We start from the raw sequence: 24,758 nt of genomic DNA on the forward strand, positions 1-24,758 counted from the left end.
ATTGGAGACATAAGTTACATAAAGGGAGTTATGTTTTATCCCACATTGAGAAAACGAAGGATTGAGCTCTTGTGAGAACACTATAAAAGAAAGGGAAGAGCTTCTTTTTAGTATGGTTGGAAATATCAAAGAAATTGGAAAATTTTCTGGAGGTTATGTCTCAATAGTTTGAAGGACGAAATCCCTTCAAGCTGGAAATCTTGACGCCATTGAAAGATATGGTCTTGAGATTCAACATAGTAGCAATCCGAAAAAGCAGATACGAAAAAGTAGTCCGAAAAAGCAGAACCGAAAAAGCAGGCTGAAAAAGCAGGTACGAAAAAAGAAGTCTGAAAAAGCGGAACCGAAAAAGCAGGCTAAAAAAGCGGGTACGAAAAAATCAGTCCGAAAAAGCGAAACTGAAAAAGCAGGCTGAAAAAAGCGGGTACGAAAAAGCAGAGCCAAAAAAGCAGGCCGAAAAAGCAGTTCGAAAAAAAACAAAGCAGAAGGGGCAGCATTGAAGGAAATTATTACAGCCATCTACAACCAGGTTCTTTTGTTAGTATTGCTTTTTAGGGTGTTATAAGTTTTCAGCTATAAGTGTGCATTATACCAGCATTATCATTTTGTAATCCATGTAAATGCCAAAGTCTTGGCCATATTTCATGAGCATTGTATTTTTCATTGCAGTTAAGAAGATAATAGTTCCTGGTGTCATTTAAGCAATTTAATATCATTATTTATCAGCTAGTTCGTTTGCATACCAACTGTTTGTAAAAATGCCAGTTGGTTGTAGGTGTTCATTTCTTATGCTTAGATCATATATATGCACTGAATATTGTCAAAATTAGTAGCACACTCATGTTAGGTCATTGTGTAGTCCATTGTAGTCTTCTAGCACAAGATTCTCATTGATGCAAATTGAAAAAAAAGTCATTTGAAGCTAGCTGAAATACTATATCAGTCATACGTCCCTTGCATGTGAATTGTTTGATGAAATTCCTTGAGCTTTCATCAGCATTTTTTGAGGGCAGATTTGAAGAGGGTTACTACAGTGGTATCAGAGCTTGCTTGCAAAGTGTTTGACGAAATGTCAAACAACTGAAGTATAAAGATTTTTGGTGTTTGAAGAAGTTATAACCTATTGGGGTTATTACAGCTACCAAAACATCAACACTCCCTCTTCACTAGGGAGGATAAACATATCATGATATATTAACTCAATGTAATATATGAATAACTTTGATTAGAAGATATTCAACATTTTGATATCTCATTTGATATCATGAGTCTTGGTCTCCCAAAATATCAACGATATTCACCAAATACTCTGAGTAATGATCTACAGAGTATCAACACTTGAAACTCACCATGTACTCAATAAGGTAATGGTCTATAGGATATCAACATATGATATTCACCATTTTGATATCATATTTGAGTATTGGTCTGCAGAATATCAACATAAGATATTCACCAAATACTCTTTGAGTGGTGGTCTCCAGAATGAGATGCGAGATACTCACCAAGTACTGTGAGTAATAGCCTCCAAAATATCAAGTTGTATGATATTCACCACGTACTCTATGTAATGGCCTCTAGAACATCAAATTCGCATAACATTCACCATATACTCAAAAATGTTTATAAGGTATGTGCACATGCATTTTCATAATGCTTGCCATATAAACATCCACAATGAAAAACTATAATCTATTATGTGATCTACATAGACATCGTAAGATATCCATCATAATAGAAAAATTAAGTTACTGTAAGATCGTCATTCTTCAATAACTTTTACAAATACAAGTGATAATCATTTGAAAGTCGTCACTTCCTCATGATGTACACAGGAGGTAGGCCCATTAAAATCATAGTCACGAGGTATACTCATGAATTGCAGTCCTCGACTGCTACAATTTATTGATTACTGGAGAATTCATCTCAACGTGGTTTACTCCCTCTAAATCAATATGTTTGAGATCACCGAAGATTGACTGAGTTACATCCTCTATTTGCTCCCTCTCTTTCAAGGTTGCCTTTGGTAACATGGCAGGTTCCCTCTGAATCTCACTCTCCTTCCTACAATAGCATTCTCAGAGAAAAAAGAAACAAACAACTCTTTTGATGCTAATAAGAATATTAACATTATTTAAGATGTTACTAATTCAATGCTCTAGGTGTCCTAGAAGACTTCGTTGCTAGTTCTTCACTTGGTTTCTCAATTTTAATAGGTGGAGTTATCCCGCTAGATTTGTATCCCTCTAAGGTGCAAGTGTTACCTCAACACCTCAGCAACCACCTCTGTTGGTACACATGGTTTCTCAAGTGGTTGCACATCATTAGGTATGTCCTCAACTATGTGCTCTATACTTGGTCTACCAATTTTTGCCTTCTTTCCTTCCTCACTCTCCTTTCTAAGAGCGGTCATTTGTTCCTCAAAAATTCCTTCTTTTCAGCTATCTTGTCCACTATTTTCTCTATTTTTCTCTTCCTAAAGCCTTTGTTAAGCTCTTCCCTAGCCTGACTATACTTCTCTTCATTGGTTTCCCATTTCTCTATATTAGGATCTCTAGCCAAAGCTAGAACTGCATCAACATGATGTATCACAACATAGGGATCAACTTTATAGCCCATAGGAGGGGTCCATTGAACTCTTGGTTAACCTACCTCCATGCCTATACTATTAAACACATGAAACACATTGTCTGCATATTTCTCAATTATTTGTTTAGAAATTCCAACTCCTTGTTTCATTTCCTTCTTAAATCCCTTGAATAATCCAAACAAATCATTGTCAATCATAGGCCTATGTTGCATTCTATAACGTTATGTGATCAGCAATAGGAATGTCATCTCTCCAGGCATGTGGGTTGTGTGGAAGAATAGGTGCAATACCAAAGATAAAAATCTAAATGTTTGAGACTTGTCATGTTTGGTCCTCCTAATATTTTCTAATAGTTGTTGCCTTGAGTTCTCACAGATATCAGTTTATAAGCTATTTAAATTACTCCAGCTAAAATAGAGTTGTTTCTACTACTATAATGCATCTTATATCCTAGAATTTCAGAAATCAACCTTACATCATGTTGTCTGATATCAACAACGGTCATTACTCATTTATCTCACTTGGAATTAGTGTTCTTAAAAATCCACAACATGGATGAAGTTTAGGCTTTCTAAATGTTCAAACTTATCCTTAGGCGACCTATCATCATTATAGATATCTTTCAAGTATTCAGAAATGTCTCCTTCCCAATTACTTCATATTTGCAATGAATATAAGCCCTTATGTCTTCAACATGGCACGCTGTTGGGGGTTTGTGAAAATGCTCCCTCAAGGTCGTCGTTCATCGATTTGAATGGGTGTTTCTAAAAGTGGTATCTAGTTATTTCCTTATGATCATATATTTGAGGCTTATCCATAATCAGTCAACCAAATTCAACTTTTAATACCTTCAAACAAAGCTCACAAAACAGATAAATACTTTTTTATGACATTGAGGTATGGCTTCCACCATAGTTACAGGACTCTGCAAGTCCCAAGGTGAGGCTGCCTCCCTAATGCTGGGGGCCTCGTACCTTTGACTTGACTGAGTCCTAGGCGAGTCTCCATGAACTCGTCGAGTCTTGTTGGCTTGACTCTGTGTCAGCCAACATGTAAAAAGTGAAATATAAAAAACAAACAATTTGTTAATGATTTTTCCATTCCTCATTTGGTATTTATTGCATGTCTAAGACTTAAAAAGGTCATTCTATCACTTGCAAACACAAACAATAGACAAGGTAGGCTTGAGAGAAGAGTATTTGGGTTTTAGGAAATACGTTGACAAATCAGTTAACTTCCATATATCGGTTGTTGATTGTTTGTGTCACTTTGTAGCTTGCATCTAAGCATTGAGAGGAGTTAAAAGAAGCATTTGAAGGCTTCTACAAAAATTGAGTTGCATTTCCATTTTTTGAAGATTATGAGGATGAGTATGATGAGGAGGAGGATGATCATGATGAGCATGTCACTGAGGTTCAGCCTCAGACATAGGGAGAGAGGATGGCTCTAGAGTCTTCCATGACCTATCTTAGGCGTACTTGTTGCAGGGCATAGGCTACAATGAACCTTTATTTTGATATATGTTTTGTAACTTTTGATTCCAGGGATATTGTAGACATTTGACTGTGACATTTTATTTCTATTATGTTATTTAGTTTAAGTAATTTCCTTCGAAAAATTGCATTTATACTTATGTGATCTATGCAAAGTTGTGTAAGTGTGCAAAATAGCTTTTATTTATCTCAACTATTGTGTATTTGATGTTAATTGGCTAAATGATGCATGAAAACTTTAAATCCTTAAAAATCTTTGAATTTCATGGGTTTTTATATTGTCGAGTCCGAGCTTGAGCCCAAGCCCGATTTGGGCTTGCCGAGTCCAAGCCGATTCTAAGACTTGTAATACTAGTTTCCAAAAATTCGTCCAAAATCTCTTGCTTAAGCACTTAAATCTCCTTTTGCGCTCACTTCTCTTGCTCTGGCAACTCAAATGGTGAAGAATAACTTGCATTCATCTGTTAATTTCCTTGAATTTTTGCCTCTTTAATTACTGTATTAGGTCACATTCTCCATAAAGCAAAACCTGCACAAACTCATAATGATCTCACATAGTACCATATCAAGGTCTGCGAACATCGATATCAATTCTCTCTACCCTAATACACCTTAGTCTAAGCTCACACTGCTTAATTCTGCAAATTCAGGGGTTGGATAATTTCTGCTCAATTTCTCTCCCTAAGGCTATGGTAGCAAATTAGCTTGATAAAGAGGGTTCAATGCTTGGTACTGATTCTCCTTTATCTGATGTTACATTATGCTCTTTCTCTTTTCATACCTTCCATTTCCGCCATTTTTCTCATTCACAAATGTCTTGTTAATGTTCTCATAATTTGTCTGATTAACAATATTATTCCTTCTTTCATTATAGTTATTCCTTTTGACATTAGTCATCCTTAATTGTTCATGAATCCATTAAATCTAAAATATCTAGTTGTATGCCCTAGATGATTACATTTGTAACATGTATTAACTAAATTTCCATACCTTGGTCCATTCTGATTTACTTGCAATCTGCAATCTCTAACGTGTCCAAAGTTGTTGCATTTGAAGCAAGCAACTCCAGTTTATAGAACATTGTTGCTTCCAATAGGTCTCCTTGCATTGACATTAGATCTTTCATTTGTTCTTCCATTTGTCCTCTAAATAGATCTAGCTTTACACTCATGTGACTTATACCCATAAAGCCAACAATTTAAACAATAACCAGTAAAAGGCTTAGTAGCAATCTTCTTCATGTGTCCATACTTGTTGCATACATAACATCTTCTTTAACAGCTCTAGGATTTTTCATCCTGAATAGTTATCTGAATAGGATCTTGCATTGGTCTCTTTTCTACTTCTTTAGAACATTCACCATCATAATATCAAATTCTAGTCATGTCACCTTTATGTTTCTGTTGTTGTAATTGCTCATCAAGTTTATCATTGCTTGAGTAAAGCTTTTCAAGATGTAAGTTTGTTTCCACAAGCTAACCTTTGACAATATTTAGTATACTTCTCAAGTTCCTGAGAGTTAGATATCAAATCTTAAAGCTCTAATTTCACTGTTTCAAGTTGTGCACTCAAATCATTACATTCATTTGTCTTCCTTTTTTGATCTGTTTCAAGTTTCTCTGTTTGTGTCTTTCCATCTTCAATCTGTTTGGCCATCTGAAGTGATGTGTTCTCAAATTCATGTCGAACATGAGTCCTTGTTAGAGGTCTCAACCTTGTTAGGAGTTGTATTACAAAAAACAGAACTCACTGCTTGATAGGGACTCATTGTCTAATTACAATGGTAGTATTTATAAAATGAAAATGATTATACTGACATCACAATGCTTGATTAGTCTATAATGAAGCTTGCACCTGATCTGATCCAGCAACAAGGCACACACATAACATCATCATAGCATCAATACCCTTGCTTGCATATGAAATCAACTTTTCCTTTACACCCTTCATTAATCTTTATCCAATTGGCTAGCAAAAACTCTTCACAAAATGTGTGGCACAAACACCAATATGCAGTATAACACGGTGCTATCCAAGAAAATCTTGGATGTTGTCCCTACAATGCCAAGTAATTGAATTGGTAAAACAATTCAATTAACTATGCAAATTTGCCCAATCTTCAAAATTGTTCCTGGATAATTGCTATACACTGTTAGTTTACTTTATCTATCCAAAACAAGTGCCAATCCACATATTAACACTGACAGCCATACCTAAAGCATATTCACACTGTATATTACCAAACTAAAAAATTGTAGCCATGTCTGATATGCATTACGTGCTCGCTGACAAAAATTGTCAGACGGTAAACTAGTTTTCTACTCTGTGCTTAGGCATTTTTCATGATTGCCTTCCAACAAAACATATTATTAGATGAAGCAATCTTACCAACAGATTACGTTGCCATCAATGACAACTTGTATGCCTTCATCTACTGATCACTTGCCAATAACTCAAATGTGGATTTCCTCATAGACAAGGAACAATACCAATGACTGAAATCATATGAACTTCCTCACTCAATCACTCTTCCCTGAATCAATGTTGATATAGGAACATTCTTCAATCCCTTCAGACCAGGAATCATTTTGTCTTCAATTGGCTGAAATTCTTTCCATAGCTCTTCCAAACATTGGACCTTGTTTGTGAGTAATGTAGTTCTTTGATGAACTTGGATCATCCTAGTAAGGAAATCCTCTACCCACTTCTTGATATCATTGATCCATTCTTTTACTTCGTGATAAGCATTCATTACTTCATAAGTGTCACGGAACTCTCAAGATTTAGGGACCTATGGAACCAATGCAACATTTTCTTGCCTTGTTGGATTCATATGCCTATGTATATATTCCTTCAACTTCCTATTCTCCAATTCTAGCATTTCCTAGTCTTCCACCCTATCCATCTGTTGCTCAATGGCCTTAGCAACATCCTTCAATTCCTAGAAGTTTTGTTTTTTGGTGATAACCCCATATTGAATGATGTAATCTGATAGTCACTTGGACTGATCTCGTCTCTAGCCTTATAACCCATTGGGATAATTACATGTAGAGTGCAGGATCCTTTAATATCTCCAGTAATGCAATTGAATTCCTATGCCTATTTTGGTTCCTTAGCCTTTCCAATCCTTTTTAAGAATGTGTTGATGTCCTCAATTAGATGTACTTCCTCCACCCTCTTCCTTTTCTTGATGCTTTCCAATTACCAATTAGGAATTGTAGACAAGCTTGGGATATCCTCAAATTGATCCTCTTTGTTAAGTTCCTCTCAAAGTTGAAATAATGCCTTCATCAACCTCTTGTGTATTGGGACTAGGCTGCCTCATACCTTCTCTCAAATCCACCTCCAACTCAGTGATAGGGGATGTTGGTAGCTCCTTTGTCGCTTGTTGTACTGATTGCGATGAAAAAGACTCTCCTTGATCTTCTTGAGGCAATATCTCTGTATCACCACCTTGATCTGATTCTTGTTCCTTTTCTTGCATAGCCAGCTCTTTGACTAATGAAGAATTGGCAAAGGAAGGGGTTGTGGTATACTTGTGTCTTTTACTCCTGGATTCTCCACATTTTGGTCTACATTATTGTTCAATCTTGAAAAATTAATTGGTCCTCTCATCACCCTTAAAGGTCCTCACTTTGCATTTTTCCATATGTGGAAGTGATATCTTGCTTTTTCAACCTATTATCTGCTTGTCCGCCCATGAGCTTGATCTATCAACCACCTCCCTCATCAAGATGTGTAACTTTGCAAGTTCTTTGATTTGTGACCAATTAGCTGGCTGAATGGATTTGTTCTTCTTGTGCTTGTATTGGGGATGTATATGATTCCTATCATCTTTGACCTGATTAGAAATAGGGAAACTGCCACACTTTCTCATGAAATCTACTAACATCCAAGACCGCAACTTTCTCCTTTTACCATATTCAACTACCAAGTTGGCCCAATACTCTTCTATGTCTATCTTGTGCCTATATTTTCTATCCTTGTAGTTCAGGATTTTCCGGAATGGATTGAACTAAGTCCTTCCCTTATAGCTTCCAAGCCGATAGAACTACAACTCCATATTGATTGTCTTTGTTGCCTATGTTGTGGGATATGTCCTCAAGCATTTTTTCTAGTGTAATAGGGAAAGCCATACCTTGTTCATTTGTTATTTTGAATGCGATCAAACTCCAATAATAGCCTCACCACCTCAAGTAACAACATCTTATCCATAGGATAATTTGGAAGCTTGTAGGGATTTGAAGTGAATGCTTATGTAAGTAAAGACCAAGGACCAAATAAACTAGGATCCATATTTTTCAATCAATGTTACTGCCTTCTTGGAAAATCTCTTATGCAATCCTCCTTGCAATGAGTTTGTGATATGCATGGAAAAAGCATCATTAACTCTTCTATATCTTGTCCTTTATCATTTCTCATTGTGCCCTGCAAATTAGACCTGGTTATTGAATGTTTCTTGTCAGCAAGTAAATTATATATGAGGTCATATAGAAAGCCATCATCTTTTCTAGATTCCTCATCTAGATATCTAAGTTATCAATTATTATCCTGGCCCAATCAATCATCATTGTCCTTGCTAAAACATCCTCTATGAAGTAGACCATCCACTTCTCAAACATAGCACCTTGTAGTGCTCCCATTACCCTATTTAGCTTGAAGATCATGCCATTGTATTCATCTTTCAAATCCATACAAGTTTCTTGGGTAATTCGGAATGGTGTCTCCTTGGCTCATTGACCTAACCCTTGTTGATGATGTCCATGTAAGCTTCAAGTCCCCTCTCAAAATAGTTCCTTAGTCTTTATTTGCATTTTTCAATAACAAGGAATCCAAGAATCTCCTTCACTGCCTCTTCTCCTAGGAATGCAAATATTATTCCTTTAGATTTGATTGTCCTGGATTGTGGATCATAATAGTTTACACATTCTACCATGAGCTTGTTGTACTAAATAGTTGGTGGGAACCCAGCTACATGATGGATACCACTCTTTACAATGTTCACTGCTATTGAAGAGGGTAACAGATCCTTAGTTCTGAACACTCTTCTCCTCATGTTGATGTGCTCCATGTTGGTGTTACTTTCTTCCACTTGGAAAATATTCAGAACTCAGAATAATAATCTTCCATCAGCCTATTCATTTGTGCCTTCCTTGTTGTTGCCCCTTTGTTCTCACCCATGACCCTGTTTGAAGCTAGCTAGAAGTTAGCACGATATAAGGAAGCCAAATTTCAAAACTAACTTCAAACCTCCTAATGTCTTGAGTTCATGAAAAAAAAGAACTTTGAAAGCTACAAATGAAATTGAGAACCAAAAGTAAGGGTGTCATGTCCCCCAACTTGACAAGGGCCACACATTCAACTCCTGGCCTATTAGACATCCTGATAGGCAAATTAGGAGCTAATGGAAGGGATGACGTGGAATCCACACTATTAGGTGCATTCATTTTGATGTGAGCTCCAAATTGACTTGTTGTGGTGCTTAGTGGCGAATGATGTGGCTAGGCATTACGAGTTGGTTGGCCAGGTATTTTTGTTTATAACTCCATCCCCCGTGTTTTTCCATCTTACCTTGTTGTCTTCCTACAACATCGTGCATGTTTTACCTCATGTAACAGACACTATTCTGGAATGAAGGCATCAGTGGGGAGGAAAAATATTGGAGAGGGATACGAAGAAAACATCATTCCAGAAATACGAGATGCCAAAACAAAAGGACAAACATCCTTACTGGTTAACTTGGATGTAGCTCCGAGTTTGTGATTCTAGCTTTCGTAGTACACTTGTGAACAGGTTATTTTGATTGTTGGCACCATTCTTTAGGAGATTTTCTGATTCTGTAATCCTTGGAATAGAGGCATGCACTGTTGATTTCTTGTGCAAGGAGCTTGCATGAGGAAGGAACAATTTCTCATCTAAAACCCCAAGAAAGACACAATTGTTAATATACTTGATTTCCCAGAGGTGAGAAGAATCCATTGGAAGGTGATTGTATTATTTGAATCGCAAGTATTCCTTGTTTGTAGAGGGACATTGGACCCATGTGAATATTCTCATACAACACAAGGCGCTACGGGCATCTAGCACCGCCAATATATCACCTAACAATACAACAGGTCTAGGTTACCGATTCAGATTGGAACTAGAAGGGGATGCAGGAAATGGATGTGGGATGCGGAAATTTTTTTTGTGGGGGTATGGGGATGCGTGTATATATATATATATATATATATATATATATATATATATATATATATATAAACCAATGACTTCAAATAAGAAATTTGGGTTATGCCAATGCCCAACAAGGGCTGACTACTAACAAATCTATTTATTAACAGCAATGACACCTTGAACCAAGACGTCCAAATACTGTTCAAACAACAAATAGAACCAAGATGTATATTAATATACAACTCATGTGCATCTGGGCTGTATCATTGGATAACATGTAAACAATTGCCCATAACTATCAACTGCCATAGAAAACTAGACGCCCAACCAATGAAGGAAAGTTACAAAAGCATTAATAGTTTAGCCAGCCACAATACCATAGACAAATCAATTCATAGTCTGCCTAGACGTATTAGTATAGTATGCCATACTAGAAGATCTTCAATCCCATATTTTCCCTCTTAAGACACCAACGCCAAGTAGAAAAAACTTAAATCCTTGCTTGGACTCTGGGTGCTTGTGGTGGCATCCACAGGGCTTCCGGATGCACCAGTCATCCACACGCAGCAGATTCTGCATTTGGGGTTGCTGAGGAAGAATTTGTAACTTAGCTAGAGGTGCGATTGGTTGGGGTCTAAGGCTTAACATTCATATATTGTCACAATAGGTTCCTTATCATACCATCTATGTTGTTGGCTATACTGAACTTATACTGTGATCGTGTGAATTTAATTCTATCATCTAAATGTACTTGTTTTGGTACCAAAAACAAAAATAGAGTTCTGTTGAGTAATCGTTTCTAACGATTCTTGCAATTCAGTAAAAGGAATTGTTTCATACTATATAGATAGACATTACTAGTTATAGTTGTTGGAAGTGTAATGCAAGCTAGGTGACTAAGATTTGGGGGAGGGGGGTTGAATCAGGAACCACTTAAACTTCTTCCACTTAATCGACTTCATTAAGTTGTTTGATCTACTTGCATGCAACAAACATGAAGCAATAAAGTAACAACACCATAACAGAATACTTGGTAACCCAGAAACCCTCCAAGTAGAAGGTAAAATTGGGGTGAGGATGACACCCACAATGCTTCACTACTCCAGTAATAAAGTTGGCATGTTAAGGCTTACAAATGATCACTTCTGATCATCTTACTCGGTTAAGAGTAATAAGGACTGTTAGGTCCACCTCGTGAAAGGATTTATACAATACAGTTAAGTATGTACTTTGTTAGGAGTTTCAGCAAAAGACTGTTACGTCCACCCAGTTAAAGGATTTGGGACTGATGCACCTGTTAGGATGAATAAGTGGATTGATCTTTGAAATGCAACTCTAATTGCTGATGAAGATCCTTTTAAGTAAACTGATCACCTGACTATGATAGATGAGTCTCTTCCTTTCCTTGGAATGCTTGTAGCCTTCAAACAATTTGCTCTTCTATATTTGCTAATTTTCTTCAATTACAATTCTTACATCTTATATTTAGATAAACAAAATACCTTATATCTATCCAAATAATTCCTTCAAAGGTTGGCTACAACATAACTAATTCCAAAAACAATTACCAAGTCGACTCAGTGCTCTAACTCGGGTCCAATGGCTTACTCTAGTGATGCTAAAGATACTCAGGCAACACTGTCACCTCGTGTAATGTCCCCAAGTGGAACTTAATTATTTTACTTTAAAATTCTCAATTATGACTTTGTCCTTATATTATTACTTATATTTTTCCGTTCATCTTGTCGATTGATAATATATATAGATCTTTTAACTTCCATAAACATAATATTTCGCTCCTTGTACTTATAGACTATATATCACTTCTCTCCATTTATATGTAATGTCCCCTGTGGGATCTGTCCCATTTCTCTGAAATTTCCAATCATGGTAATAGTGTGCCCTTAGAAATGACTACTAATATTGTTCTGAATTAGGAAAAGGCTGAGTTCATCTTTAGATTTCTGTTATTGCAATCTATGAAAAGATTACCATCCTCTCTCTATATAATCTATTAAACCATAGTTTATCCAATTGCTGGTATAGCAGCATCACCTCTATAATGACTGCTAAATATCATTGCATTCACTGCTTCTATCTGCCTGTATGATTCTTTCTGATTATATGACGGTGTTGTGTGTATTCCTTTCTGCCTATCAATCATTTCTGAGCTTTAATGATTACTACTACTGCGAAGGATGATGTATGGTGGCTTGTGTTTGCTCCCCTATGATGCTTAAGATACTTTCCTGTTCAGATTCAGCAGTGATCATTGGCTGGAGTTTGTGATTGCTCAGGGAGGTGTTGACATGGTGATTCGATTGACTGGATTGATAACAATAACATTTAGTTAATGCTGTGTCTATGGATTCATCCTCTGTTTCCAATACCTATCAAGATACGAATAACATATATGTTTTTGCTTCTAATGCCGGATGTAGACTCTCTAGATATAGTAAAGGTTTGTTTCTTATGAATGGCGCTTTATATGTATATATTGCTTTAAGCATATATATCAATCTCAATACCTACCGATGATATATATATATATATTCTGTATATTGTATATTGTGTCTTGGCAAGTGATACGTAATTTCTACTATCTGTTTCTTCATAAGTTCAGGCCAGGTTAATGTATTCTTTTCTCTTTATGGGCATCATGGCTTCCTCTTGATGAAGTAATCTTGCTAACACCTACTGTATCTTCTGCAGTTGTCGATTGTACTTGTTAATCTCCTCATAGGTGGCATACCCCTCATTGGCTAGCTATGCCTCTTCTCCTTTCTCAGCATTGATGCATGATATAGTGGTCTGTCAGAATAGAAATTGAACTTCCAAAACAAATCTGAATCTTCCCTCAATTTCTCCATCATATTATATTGCCACATATTATCTTCCTCGTGACCGACAGTGTAATGGTAGCTCCATTGGTTTATGCTAATGATGTTCCATTTTCCCGTCATGGTAGCTCCATTGCTTTATACATGACTCTCATAGGGAATCGATTGTTTCAGTCTGGGATGCAGGCGTGATTCCACGGTGGTACTTGGTTCACCAAATCTCCCTGTTGTTCATTTCCGATCCCCTTCCTTTCATTCAAGAACTCGTCTATTAGTACCTTAATAATGTGACGGTCATGCCTCTTAGTTTGTCCGTGCCTTTTCATTTGAATTATTTTATATTTAATATTTGTTATTTATAATATGGATTAAAGCCCATAGTTATTTCATTTATCCTATTCATTTCGAAATTAGTTAAATATTTATTTTTCATTTAAAATGTTTATGGTTCTTTAATAAGTTTAATTCTTGAATTTAAATTTATTAATTCCTTATCCATTATATATATATATATATATATATATATCTTTCTATTATTATTTAAGTACCAATATTAAAAGAGAGTAGTATCTATCAATTCGGTATAGAATAACAATAAATATTTTATTATTATTATTGCTATTTGTTCATTTATTTATTTACTATTATCTTTAATATTATTTATTAAATTCGATCTCAGGACTAGGGTCATTACACCTTGGCTAACTCTGGCACTTGGTTGATACTGGATGCCCGGTTCATGCTGATCACTCGGTAGACACTGCTGACTCAGTTCACACTGTTCTGCCAGCTTGATTATCACCTTGGAACAAAACTGCTCTACTAACTTGGTTCACACTGGAGCACGGTAGACACTGTCAACTCGGTTGACACTACAACTTAGTGTGAACTGTCAACTCGGTTGACACAACAACTCAGTTCATACTGCTTGCTTCCTGCAAAATTAACTTTGTTTGCATGGTTCCTTTGTGAGCTTGGTTAACACTGTAGACTAGAAACTCAGTTACTATTGTCTTTCCATTATGACTAAGTGTTTTGACACTAATTGACAATATATCTTGCAATAAGATTAACAATATTTATTAGTTGGTCCTCAATCTTTCAAGTTTGCCAGAGAAGTGAATCATTGTGCAGTTCTTAATAGCCCTTCGAATAAGACTGAGGAAAAAATAATCGTGCAATTCATCAAACTTAAGGGAAACAAAATCAGTAAATTGGTTAATGTTATTACAAAGGGATTCACATTATGAGGACAAGTCTGAAAAATTAATAAACAAATACAGGGGATTCGCATTCTGAGGACTTGTCTGAAGAAAATGAATATAAGTGCATAAAACTAGCCCTTTGCTGCTATAAACTTGACAAAAATCTAGAAATTTGAACTCATGCATCTTGACAATTCTTTGAAGGCACATGTCTAAAGACAAAGTCTAAGGACTAGGCCTGCAAAAAAGGTAATCAAACTGACAAGTCATTAAAATCATGACTTCAATGACTCATTTAGACTCCCAGAGGCAACGATCACACTTGTTGAGAGGTTTTCACATCATCACTCCCTTGCAAATAGGGACTACCTCTTTTTTTGCTAGTAGGTCTAGGTGGTAGGGCAAGTTTCATTGCGATTCAGAATTTTCTAAGCCTTCCAAAAGTATTAATTGTGAAAATTGAGCAGAATTTGGCTGTCTGGAAATTGGAATAAAAGACAAAATTTGACTCTGGAAAGTGAGAAATTAAAATTAAATATTGAGCAAAAAATAATGTACAAACTTGGCTCAGTAAATTGCCACAAAAGGGAAATAAAAAGAAAATTATTGCTAAATTTAAAATAATATTTCCCTTGTGTTGACACATAGATGAGTTCCACCTCTTCAAGTGGCGTTGACACATAGAGAAGTGGATTCCACCTCTTCAAGTGGCAAGTTTTCCACCTCGTCTGGCGATTTGACACATAAAGGAGTGGACTCCACCTTCTCAAGTGGCAAGTTTGCCACATCAGGAAGTGGATTCCACCTCCCCATGTGGCAAAGGAAGGAAATTAAGCCTTATTAGATGAAGGAAGAACCTCAACTTTATGGATTTGATGCAGAAAGGAAGAAGCAGTGCAAGGGAGAGAAATGATAAATTTCAACCAATCATTAAGCCCCTTTGCTATGTAACATGTGTCTTGTTTTGGATGAATCAAGCCTAATATCGATGCAACTAAGGTCTAATCAGGCCACAATTCAATGGGATTGGGCTTAAATTGGGCCCCAATAGCTAATGATGGGCCTAATTAGGCTTTGTTGTGGTGCATGGGCCACAAAACTCCTAAATCTGGGCCCTGAACTCTAGGATATCACCCTCAATCAATGAAGAGCAGCCTTGAAGCATAATGCGTGGGCCTAGTCTGCTTAGGCCAGACCTTAATTTGACTCCCTTAAATTGGATAGATGTGGCCCTAAAATAGACAGAATAGACTGCTAGCAGTAACATGTGGGCCTAGTCTAATTAGATGAGGCCTAAATTCAAATGAAGTTGTGCTTAAACTTAGCCCCATGCCTAGCGTGTGGCCTTGGGCTTTAAAATCAGGCCCAAACACACTTAATTCAGGCCTTTAAAACAATAGATCCCTCCCAAATTCGAATGGAGATGGGCCCTATAAGCAGATGTGTGAGTCTTATAGTCTTAGCATGAACCCCAAATTGAAACGTGTGACCCATTTGGGCCTCAACTTGATGCATATCAAAGCCTTAATTACACAGAACCTTCCTTAAACCTGAGGTTAAGTCAAATGTATAGTCCTATCATGAAACATATGGGCTGAAAGTTAATAGGTCAGGCTCTATACACAATCTGTGGACTGAATGTTAATAGGCCAGGCCTAAATATTAGGTGTGTGGACCTCTATCTGGCCTTGTTCCTTCAAATTTCAAACAGCAAGGGCCTAAACACCTAATGTGCGGCCCATTTGGCCCCCAATTTCCCGGCACGTGGGCTCAAAATTTGAAGGTATGGCCCTAAATCTGTGTGCGTCGCATTCAACCCCAAGCGAGGAAGCCTTAATTGAATATCAAGAAACGCAACTCAATGAAGTTGGACTCTGATTTTAAAAAAATGTCGAAGTCTCATAAATTTTGATTTGATCGGATCCATATTCGGCCAAGTATTTAATCAAGAAAAGGATCGATTTTAAATATGGAAGAGAGGTCATTTAAATCTAATACCAATGGGAGGATATTTTACTCGAAGATGACAATAAATCTGATGTAATAAAGCATGAATCAATGACAAAAGAACCAAATCTGGTTATGGGTGAATTTGAGTTCAAATGGAGAGGAGATAAAATTAAATGCAAGGCCTTTCATTTGTAAAGTCCAGTGTGCATGAATAGGCACTTGAAATCATGTTTTAAGACAACAACTAAAAATTACTTGTATGCAGATCTAACTGGCAGACAGGTCAAGCTTCCACGCCTGGACAATATTTTATGCCTTTTCAACAGAAATTGAATTCAAGACACCAGATAATAGCAACAAGTTTGCAGACTTGTCACATATTTAAGAGTTTGGAGAACCTAATCATTGGACTCACAATTTGATAATGATATCCCCAATTACAAATAGCTTCTGGATTGTGTATTTGCCTCCGAATTTTGTCACACATCATGTAAACATTACTTTTATTTTAGAACCAATGATTGAAAATTTCCGTTTATGTGAATTTGGGATGCAACTAGATTGTGTAAAGGACTCTTAATATCATTGTGGATACGATCAGATTCTTTAGAAGGCTTCGAATTACCAGTTTGGAATTTGAAACCAACTCTACGAGGTCAAATTGTCATACCAGGCTGAAGCAATTTCTTTTGTCCATCGAGTATCAAATGAAAGATGTCTCCGTTGTGAAACTAAAAATTTGAAATATTAACAGAAAATACCTTGCAGATTTGTCAAACATCAGATAGTTGTAAAAAACTTCGCCGCTGGATTCACAGTAACAATCAGCCCGGGATTTTAAAATCAGACCATTTTTTGAAAGCAAATCATTTCCAAAGTGGAGTGCAAAGACTCAGATTTTGATTATGCTTTGAAAACTCAATATGATTTCTTATCATGGTCAATTGCTCAAAATGTCAATATGGGTGAAATCAATGGCATTCTGAAAATCAGAATTCTTAATATCTTTTGGTTGTCATCAGATTTATTCTTAAAATCCTTCAGGCTTGAAATCTAAAATTGTATAATAGAGTGGGTTCATGTAGTATGTAATTTAAAACAATGCATCAGATTTAGAGCATAAACATTAGAGGCACCTTAATTATTGGGTGATAAAGTTGATTGATTAGGAAGGTTGTCACCATGAAGTAAATTCATCATTAATCACTATATCATAATTTTGATCTGAAATATGAAGTTCTGCATGGAGTTGTATGGCAGGGTGAAGGAGGGCAGAAGCTAGTAAAGGTGAAAGTTCAGAATGAAGGACAAAAGGTGGCCAAGAACTAGTGCAAATGAGATGCTTCCGTGAAGATGAGGATTATTTGGAGAGGAGATTTCTGAAGACAAAGAAGATGAAGATAATTCATGAAGGCAAAGCAATTGAAGAATATGAGCCATCATAATTGAGGACTTAAAAATGATCTCGGATATAAATCTGGGGACAGTGTTGTGTTGGTAGCAGCAAAGGTTGATATTTATAGTAAGGTTGGGCTACTTGCACTATGCAAACAGGATGTATTTGCCTCAAAGAAAGGATTAGTGACCATGAAGATTGTTCAAGCATTTGTGATGGATATTTCCACTCATTTGCATGTGATGACAGGTGTGAGACATATCAATGTTTCTAGGCTACTAAGGATGATGGGAAAGGATATTAAATTAGCTAGTAAAGGGAGTATGCAGTGTTAAAATAGCAGAGAAAGCCGACCTGGATAGTGGAGAAGAGGTGCTAGAAGAAATTGAACACTATGTGAATGTGACAGTCACATGTAGACTTTCTTCTCGTCATCTGAGACAATGGATAGTTTGACAGCCATTATAGGAAGCCCTTGCCCTTGTCGGAATTTACCCATGTGCACAAGGTTTTTATATGGTTGTCTGTGACTCTATAGATGATAAGGTAGGATTCTCAACAAAGGTGCATTGGCTGGAATATGACATCTTTATCTCTGAAGCCCTGGTATCCAGCCTTTGACTTCTTTCTGGAGAACATCATGGTGACCACTGTTTCTTCATTTTTGGCTGCTTCTAGTGTTGGATTTTACCAAGGGCCTTCCCCTTATTTATAATGAATTTTCATTTAGCCATGCTATTGGGCCAAATCCAACTCTTTCATCATATTAATACTGTTACACCACAAATGTAACAGATCACACAGACCTTGTTGTTGGGCCAGGTCTTGTTTTTGCACCATTTTGAACAATATATTGATTATTAGAGATACATGCTTCATCTGAATTGTTAAATTAATCTAATTTCATTGAAAAAATTTCTTCCTGCAGTTACTCAAAGGGTCAAGTTCTATCATGAAAGCAATAAGAAGAACCTGAATTAGTGTGACCAAATACTGACAAGAATACCTCAATGTTAAAAAAAGCCAATATCTTTTTTTATGTAAGAAAAATTAATTTGAAAACTTGAAGCAATAACACTAGAATGATAGATGAGAAATTACAACATACCAAGCTGAAGAGCAATATGCAGAGAGAAATAAGCTCGACTTTGCAGTCCCAAACAAAGTTTTCCCCAAAATGCTACGAGGCCTACAAAGAAGTAAAGCACATCCTTAGCATTGAAGTGCTGAAATGGGTTCTATCCTACAAACAAATCATAACATGTGCTACGAAAAGGTGTATAAGAACCTTGGAAAGTAGGTGCATAAACTAGTTGTAAAATACTTAAAATGATACCTCAGTAGCGAAATGGCAATTGATATAAATCATAGCTTTTAAAAGTTAAAGGGATGAATTTACTAAATCTTAGCAAACAAAATTGTCTTAAACAATCACATTAATATGCATAAAACTACCCAATTGCAAAAACTAGATGCAGATAAATATAATATTAGAAAACATTTAAGCAAGGCTTTTACAAAATTAGTTGTAAATTACATCATTCTCTCAGTAAAGGAAAAGAAAAATATTCAATTCATATGATGATCAGATGATACAAACAAAACAAAATTGTTGCCTGTTCTGGTCAGTTTTTCATCCTTTTAAAGTAAAATATTGCCTCCATTGCCCTCCAAATCTGATTATAAGGTTAGTAGATCATAAAAAAAAAAACAAAAGATGCAGTCTCTATTTGGATGGTTTTTAATAATGCCTAAATGTAAATAAGTAAAATGACAATCAATTTAGAAAAATCCTGCTTGCAAGAGTAACACAAGAGAGAATGATTCCCCTACTTACTCCTTTAGAAGTCCTTGTCGATGAACAATGAGAGCTGGTATAAAATAAACAGGAAGGTATACTGGCAATGCTCTTAAATATGCCTGAACAAGAAATGAGATTGCATGCACAGCACATGATTGGTTGCCATGCACAATCTGCAAAAGTAAGTCGAGCAATATAATTATTACATTTTGGAAAAGAAACTGAATTGGTGATCCACACAATACCTAGTAAAAGGAATCTTCACAACAAAGAAATAAATTTTATCAATATCCACGGGGAATTCCCATGCATCAAAAAATTAGAAAACAAATCCACAGATGACCAAAACTAGGTCAATAGGACTAGGAATTACAAAAAAAATCAAGGAAGAGATGTTAGAACATAATTTGACCCCAAATAATTTTATTTGGGGTCACACCCTAATAAAAAATATATTATTTTCTAAAATAAGGCTATGAAACCTTATATATTATATGCTTTATCAGCATATCCCATTTGAATAGATTATAATCTAATAACTATTAGATTTATGAATGGGAGTTATTCAAAAGGTCTGCCTAGTGAAGCCACTATTCCTCCTATATTTAAGGAGGTTTCTCTTGTTTGAGAGAGAGTAAATTTGGAGCTTTATAGTGAGTTACATCAACTATGCACGTAAGGTATTGTGGGCCATGGGTAAGTAATGATAAGTATCCCCAAGTTCAGTCTTTTAATGATAGACTATATTTATAGGTGTTTAAACAAAATGATGCATTTATGGTGTTCTCTTTTGCCTGAAATAGCCCCATGTATATCTTGCATAATGCATACATTTATAGTTGTATGATTCTCATCTTATTTATTTCATCTTGATTATGATGAGCAGTATCCCAAGATCCTAAATTCTAACAAGAGAGAACCTTAGAATCAGAGGAAAACAATTTGACAGGAAACCAATTTTCCACAGCATATGAAATTCCTGAATTATTTATTCACTTGAATCTTCAATTATTTAATCCAGCTTCACCAACTCTCTCTTTAGCTCCCTATATTTGCAGTCTCATCGATGACCTCTTTTGTACTATTAAGAAATGCCAAAACCTTTTTTTTTTCCCCAGCTAGAAATCTCTTTTTTTATTCCTTCATTTTACTTCCAACCATCCAATATAATCTGTACAGGGAACCCTAATTTATAGCATTTTTCTCTCAATGTTCCAGAGCATAACCTTGTCTTTTTTTTTGAACTCATATCAGTTTTTTATTGATGGGAAATTAATCCACTCTCCCTCTAGTTCTTTTGTATGGTGATCATCAGGTTGGTGACAACTATGACTTCTCAGTTTTGTTGGATGATTTAGATGCATGTAGTGGGAGAAAATGATTTCCAGCAAGTTGGCACATAGACTCAAATTGAAGTTGTAATGTCCCTTCTCGCATGTAAGCAATTATTTGGGCATTAACTTAACCCCCATATTTTACTATAAGCTAATTGACATTTTAAAAAGGAAAATTTAAATTATTAAGTTGTCAAAGCTACTTTTCATAATTTTATACTACTGTTGAGCTCACAGGAATGAAAGATAACCTTTTTGCACAACAGTTCAAAATGTTTTTTAAATATTATAAAAAGTTGTGGATAGTAAAGGTGTATCAATTCCATGCTTTCTATTTGCTCTTTGTGAGACTTGAGTTTCTCTACTTTCTCAAAGGAAAAAATACTCTAGTTTTCAGTTTCAAGGACAGAACCCCTCCTAGTTGGGTAGATAAGATAAATTTCTAAACATTCAATGAATGACCACAAAAAGGGCCAAAGGTGTTAAGGAAATTTGGATCAGTGATAGAGAATATTTATAACTTTTAAGGTAGAAAATTTTATATATGAATATCAGACCTTTTACAGACTAATATGTTTTATCTCAGAATGGAGAAGACTGATTATATTATCAGTTTTGATCTGAAGTACAATAAATATAATTTAATAATTTATAGCAGACTATTAATATGTATGGCAGACTTATATATATACAGCAGACTGTTGATACTTAACTTCTTGCATGTGTGTGTGAGCGAGTGCGTGTGTGTGTGAACTGTTATATTAACCAAGACTGAATAATTATCAGTCTGAATAAGTGACTGCCGAACTGCTTGCTACATATCACAATTGCCATTGTTATTAATTGGTATGAGCAAGCATTGACTATCTTTATTTATAAGAGAATGAATGCATACCCACGTAGGCGCATGACCTTACCTGGCTACTGCCATTTAGGGTGATGACCCTACGTGGTTATGATTATGTTAACAACGATAGTCAAAGACTCTTATTAAACAATCGACCATAATAATGATAACTGTGGCTCTTGGCTATCACTGCCAAAGGTCATGACTGTTCTCAACCATACAACGTTGAATGAATGTTGGTAACATATAATAATTAAGGTGGTCAACATTCAGTTTGGTTGATGTACTATGGGTAAGGGAAAACATGAATATAACATTAGTTTTGATAAGACATTAGTGACTGAATTTATATAACTATATCACTATATATATATATATATATATATATATATATATATATATATATATATATATATATATATATATATATATATATAAGAGGTTTCTTCTCAACCACAAATGAATATATTATAATTGATCATAAATATATATTCATGATTCACATAGAATGTATATATATTCAATCACATAAGTATATGTAAATATCAAACTCCTTATGGTATATTATAATATCAATCCAAAAGAAGCTATCAACTTAATTCTCCCTCTTAGCAAAAGAGGATTGAAAGCATGATTCAATTTCTCATAGATGATTGGCTCAACAAGAATTATCATCCTAGAAAAGATAACCTTTGTCTTAAGTGTCAAGACATAAGTTACCAAGATCTCCTACACATTTCAAAGCAAGGTACTAAGGCATGAAATTTGGAGTAATCATTAATATCATGACATCCGGAATTCTTCGGAACAACTTAAGATAGACAATCATGGTATAAATGCTATCACAATTCCCAACCAATTTGGAACTGAACTTAGTGATAGCCATTTACCACATTAGTATAAAGATATATATTACTTATCATAGTCCCCAACCAATTCGGAACTGGACTTATCTTGATATGTTTGTTATCATAGTCTGCTACCAATTCAGAACTAGACTTAGTGATAACAAGTCAACCTATTGTAAGATCGTCACCTTACAATAGTAACCTCACACACATTACATGAAGGGTTGTCACCATTTCATGATATAAAAGTACTATCTTGCAATATTGATTACACACAAGAAAATATTCATGAATATAGCATCTTACAAATGTTTTGATATAAGTTCAAAATTTACAATTTAGTCATACCAAGTTTACCTCTGAAGTACTCTATTTTCAATTTCACATGAGGCTTGGTGAAAATATCAGCATTTTGTTCTTCAATGCTGATGCAAGTCAATTTGATAACATCTCTATCTAACATACCTCTTATGTAGTGGTATGGGATCTCTATGTGCTTCGACAGAGTATGGAAGACTGGATTCATAGAGAGTTTGATACAACTTTGATTGTAATAGTGAATCACAGTGGGATTCAGGGGCTTTCCAAATAGTCCAACAAGTAATTCCCTCAACCACATAGCTTCACGAGCACCCATAGCAACAGCCATATATTCTGCTTCAGTAGAGCTTAGGGCAACTGTTGATTGTTTCCTGCTGAAACAAGACACCATAGCTGATCCAAGACTAAAAAGAACATCCTATAGTGCGTTTACAATCAATAGAGCTGCTTGCCCAATCAGAAACAAAATACCCTTAAAGTTGTATCTCAACATTCTCGTACTCTAGGCCTAGTCCAATTGTACCATGTAGGTACCTAAGAATATGCTTAGCAGCCATTAGATGAATCTTCTTAGGTTCGCACATGAAGTGACTTAACACATTGGTAGCATAACATATATCATAACGAGTGTAATGTCTCCATTTTTGTTAGTCTTCGAGTTTCATGAATTAGCCTATCAATGTGATCCTCGTAGGCTAATTATTGTGGATAGAGGGTCTTTTGAAGTAGTGGCTTGACTTGGGAGGGTCTTATCTTCTCCACAATTCAGTAAGCTATAGGTTGGTCTTTGTTTGGCTCAGATTGGACTTCATTTGGGCTTAGTTTTGTGTACTTACTATTTGTGGTAAGTTGGTGTTGATCGAGATGGACCCTTTCTAGTTTAGGAAAGTGCATTTGGTCACATGAAAAAATAATAGGTATGACTCCTATTTTAGACGACATATTTAAATGATGAGTATTTGGGAGTTATTATATTTTTAGTGGCCAAATCACTATTAAATAATTAAATAGTTTATTATAAAGTTATAATTTAACTTTATAATTTCACTTAAGTTGAGGGATGAGTTATCATTGGAAAGAGTCATTTATTAATTAGTTAAGCGAAGTCAAGTGAAAGAATCTAGGGGAAGCTTCTAATTAATGTTGTGTGGTGAAGCTTCTCGAGTGAAATTACATTTTGTAACAAAAGGGAATCTGGACGTTATAAATGTAAGCCCATTTGTTGAGAAAAACATGCTTGGATAATTTATTTGATTTTGTTGCCTTTGTGGCTTTTTTTGAGTTTTTTGGATAGTGTGCCCTTGTTGAAGTATAAGGGTAATTCTAAGATTTGCATTGGCAATTGTGCTGAGGTATACAAATGGCCATTCCTCCTACTGTGATTACTATGGTTGGAGAGTTTTCATTGACTTCTGTAGATGATCATTGCATATCTACAATTGAAAAACTTCCCTACTGTTCTTTTCTGTGATTGGGAAGCAATCTATTGTTGGTGTGCAAAATTCCTAATTTTTGTCCATGATTCTTCCTTGCCATTGATTGCTGCCATACCAGTTTTGGGCATCCATTTTTGCTACTGTTGTTGAGCACATATATCTGGGGTTCGGTTCTGCAATTCTGGGCAGCGTTTGGGCTTCTAGAAAGCTTGCTACTGGAAATTGAAAGGCTGCTGGAGTCAGTCATATATCTCTGTTGTAGCTGCGTTTGGAGCTGTAGGAAAGTTTCAGATCAGTGACAAGGGCAGCGTCTCTGATTTCTAAGGCTGCGGATGCATTCTTGAGAGGCCAGCACCACTATCTAGGCCTGCAATTTATTTCAGAGCCCAACATACATTCTACAGGGCCTGTGATCTGCTATTCTAGGCATGCAATCTCATTTACAGAGGCTATGATCATAATTGCCTATAAATGTGATCCTCGTAGGCTAATTATTGTAGATAGAGGGTCTTCTGAGGTAGTG

The 24,758-nt window shown here is 35.7% G+C and overlaps 1 protein-coding gene across 2 annotated transcripts in view; it reads right to left on the bottom strand.

The window, feature by feature from the left end:
- Positions 1 to 24,758, bottom strand: part of LOC149573206 (uncharacterized) — a 191,676-nt gene that overhangs the window by 39,827 nt on the left and 127,091 nt on the right. For both annotated transcript variants that reach the window (XM_089814389.1, XM_089814390.1), the window contains exons 6-7: positions 19,486 to 19,622; positions 18,757 to 18,837 (exon numbers count right to left, since the gene is read on the bottom strand). In XM_089814389.1, the coding sequence (XP_089670515.1) occupies positions 18,757 to 18,837; positions 19,486 to 19,622 (218 nt within the window). The remainder of the gene's footprint in view (positions 1 to 18,756; positions 18,838 to 19,485; positions 19,623 to 24,758) is intronic.

The sequence above is a fragment of the Cupressus sempervirens genome, chromosome 2, assembly GCF_028749045.1.
Source record: "Cupressus sempervirens isolate cs-2001-9-10 chromosome 2, ASM2874904v1, whole genome shotgun sequence".
NCBI classification, from domain to species: domain Eukaryota; kingdom Viridiplantae; phylum Streptophyta; class Pinopsida; order Cupressales; family Cupressaceae; genus Cupressus; species Cupressus sempervirens.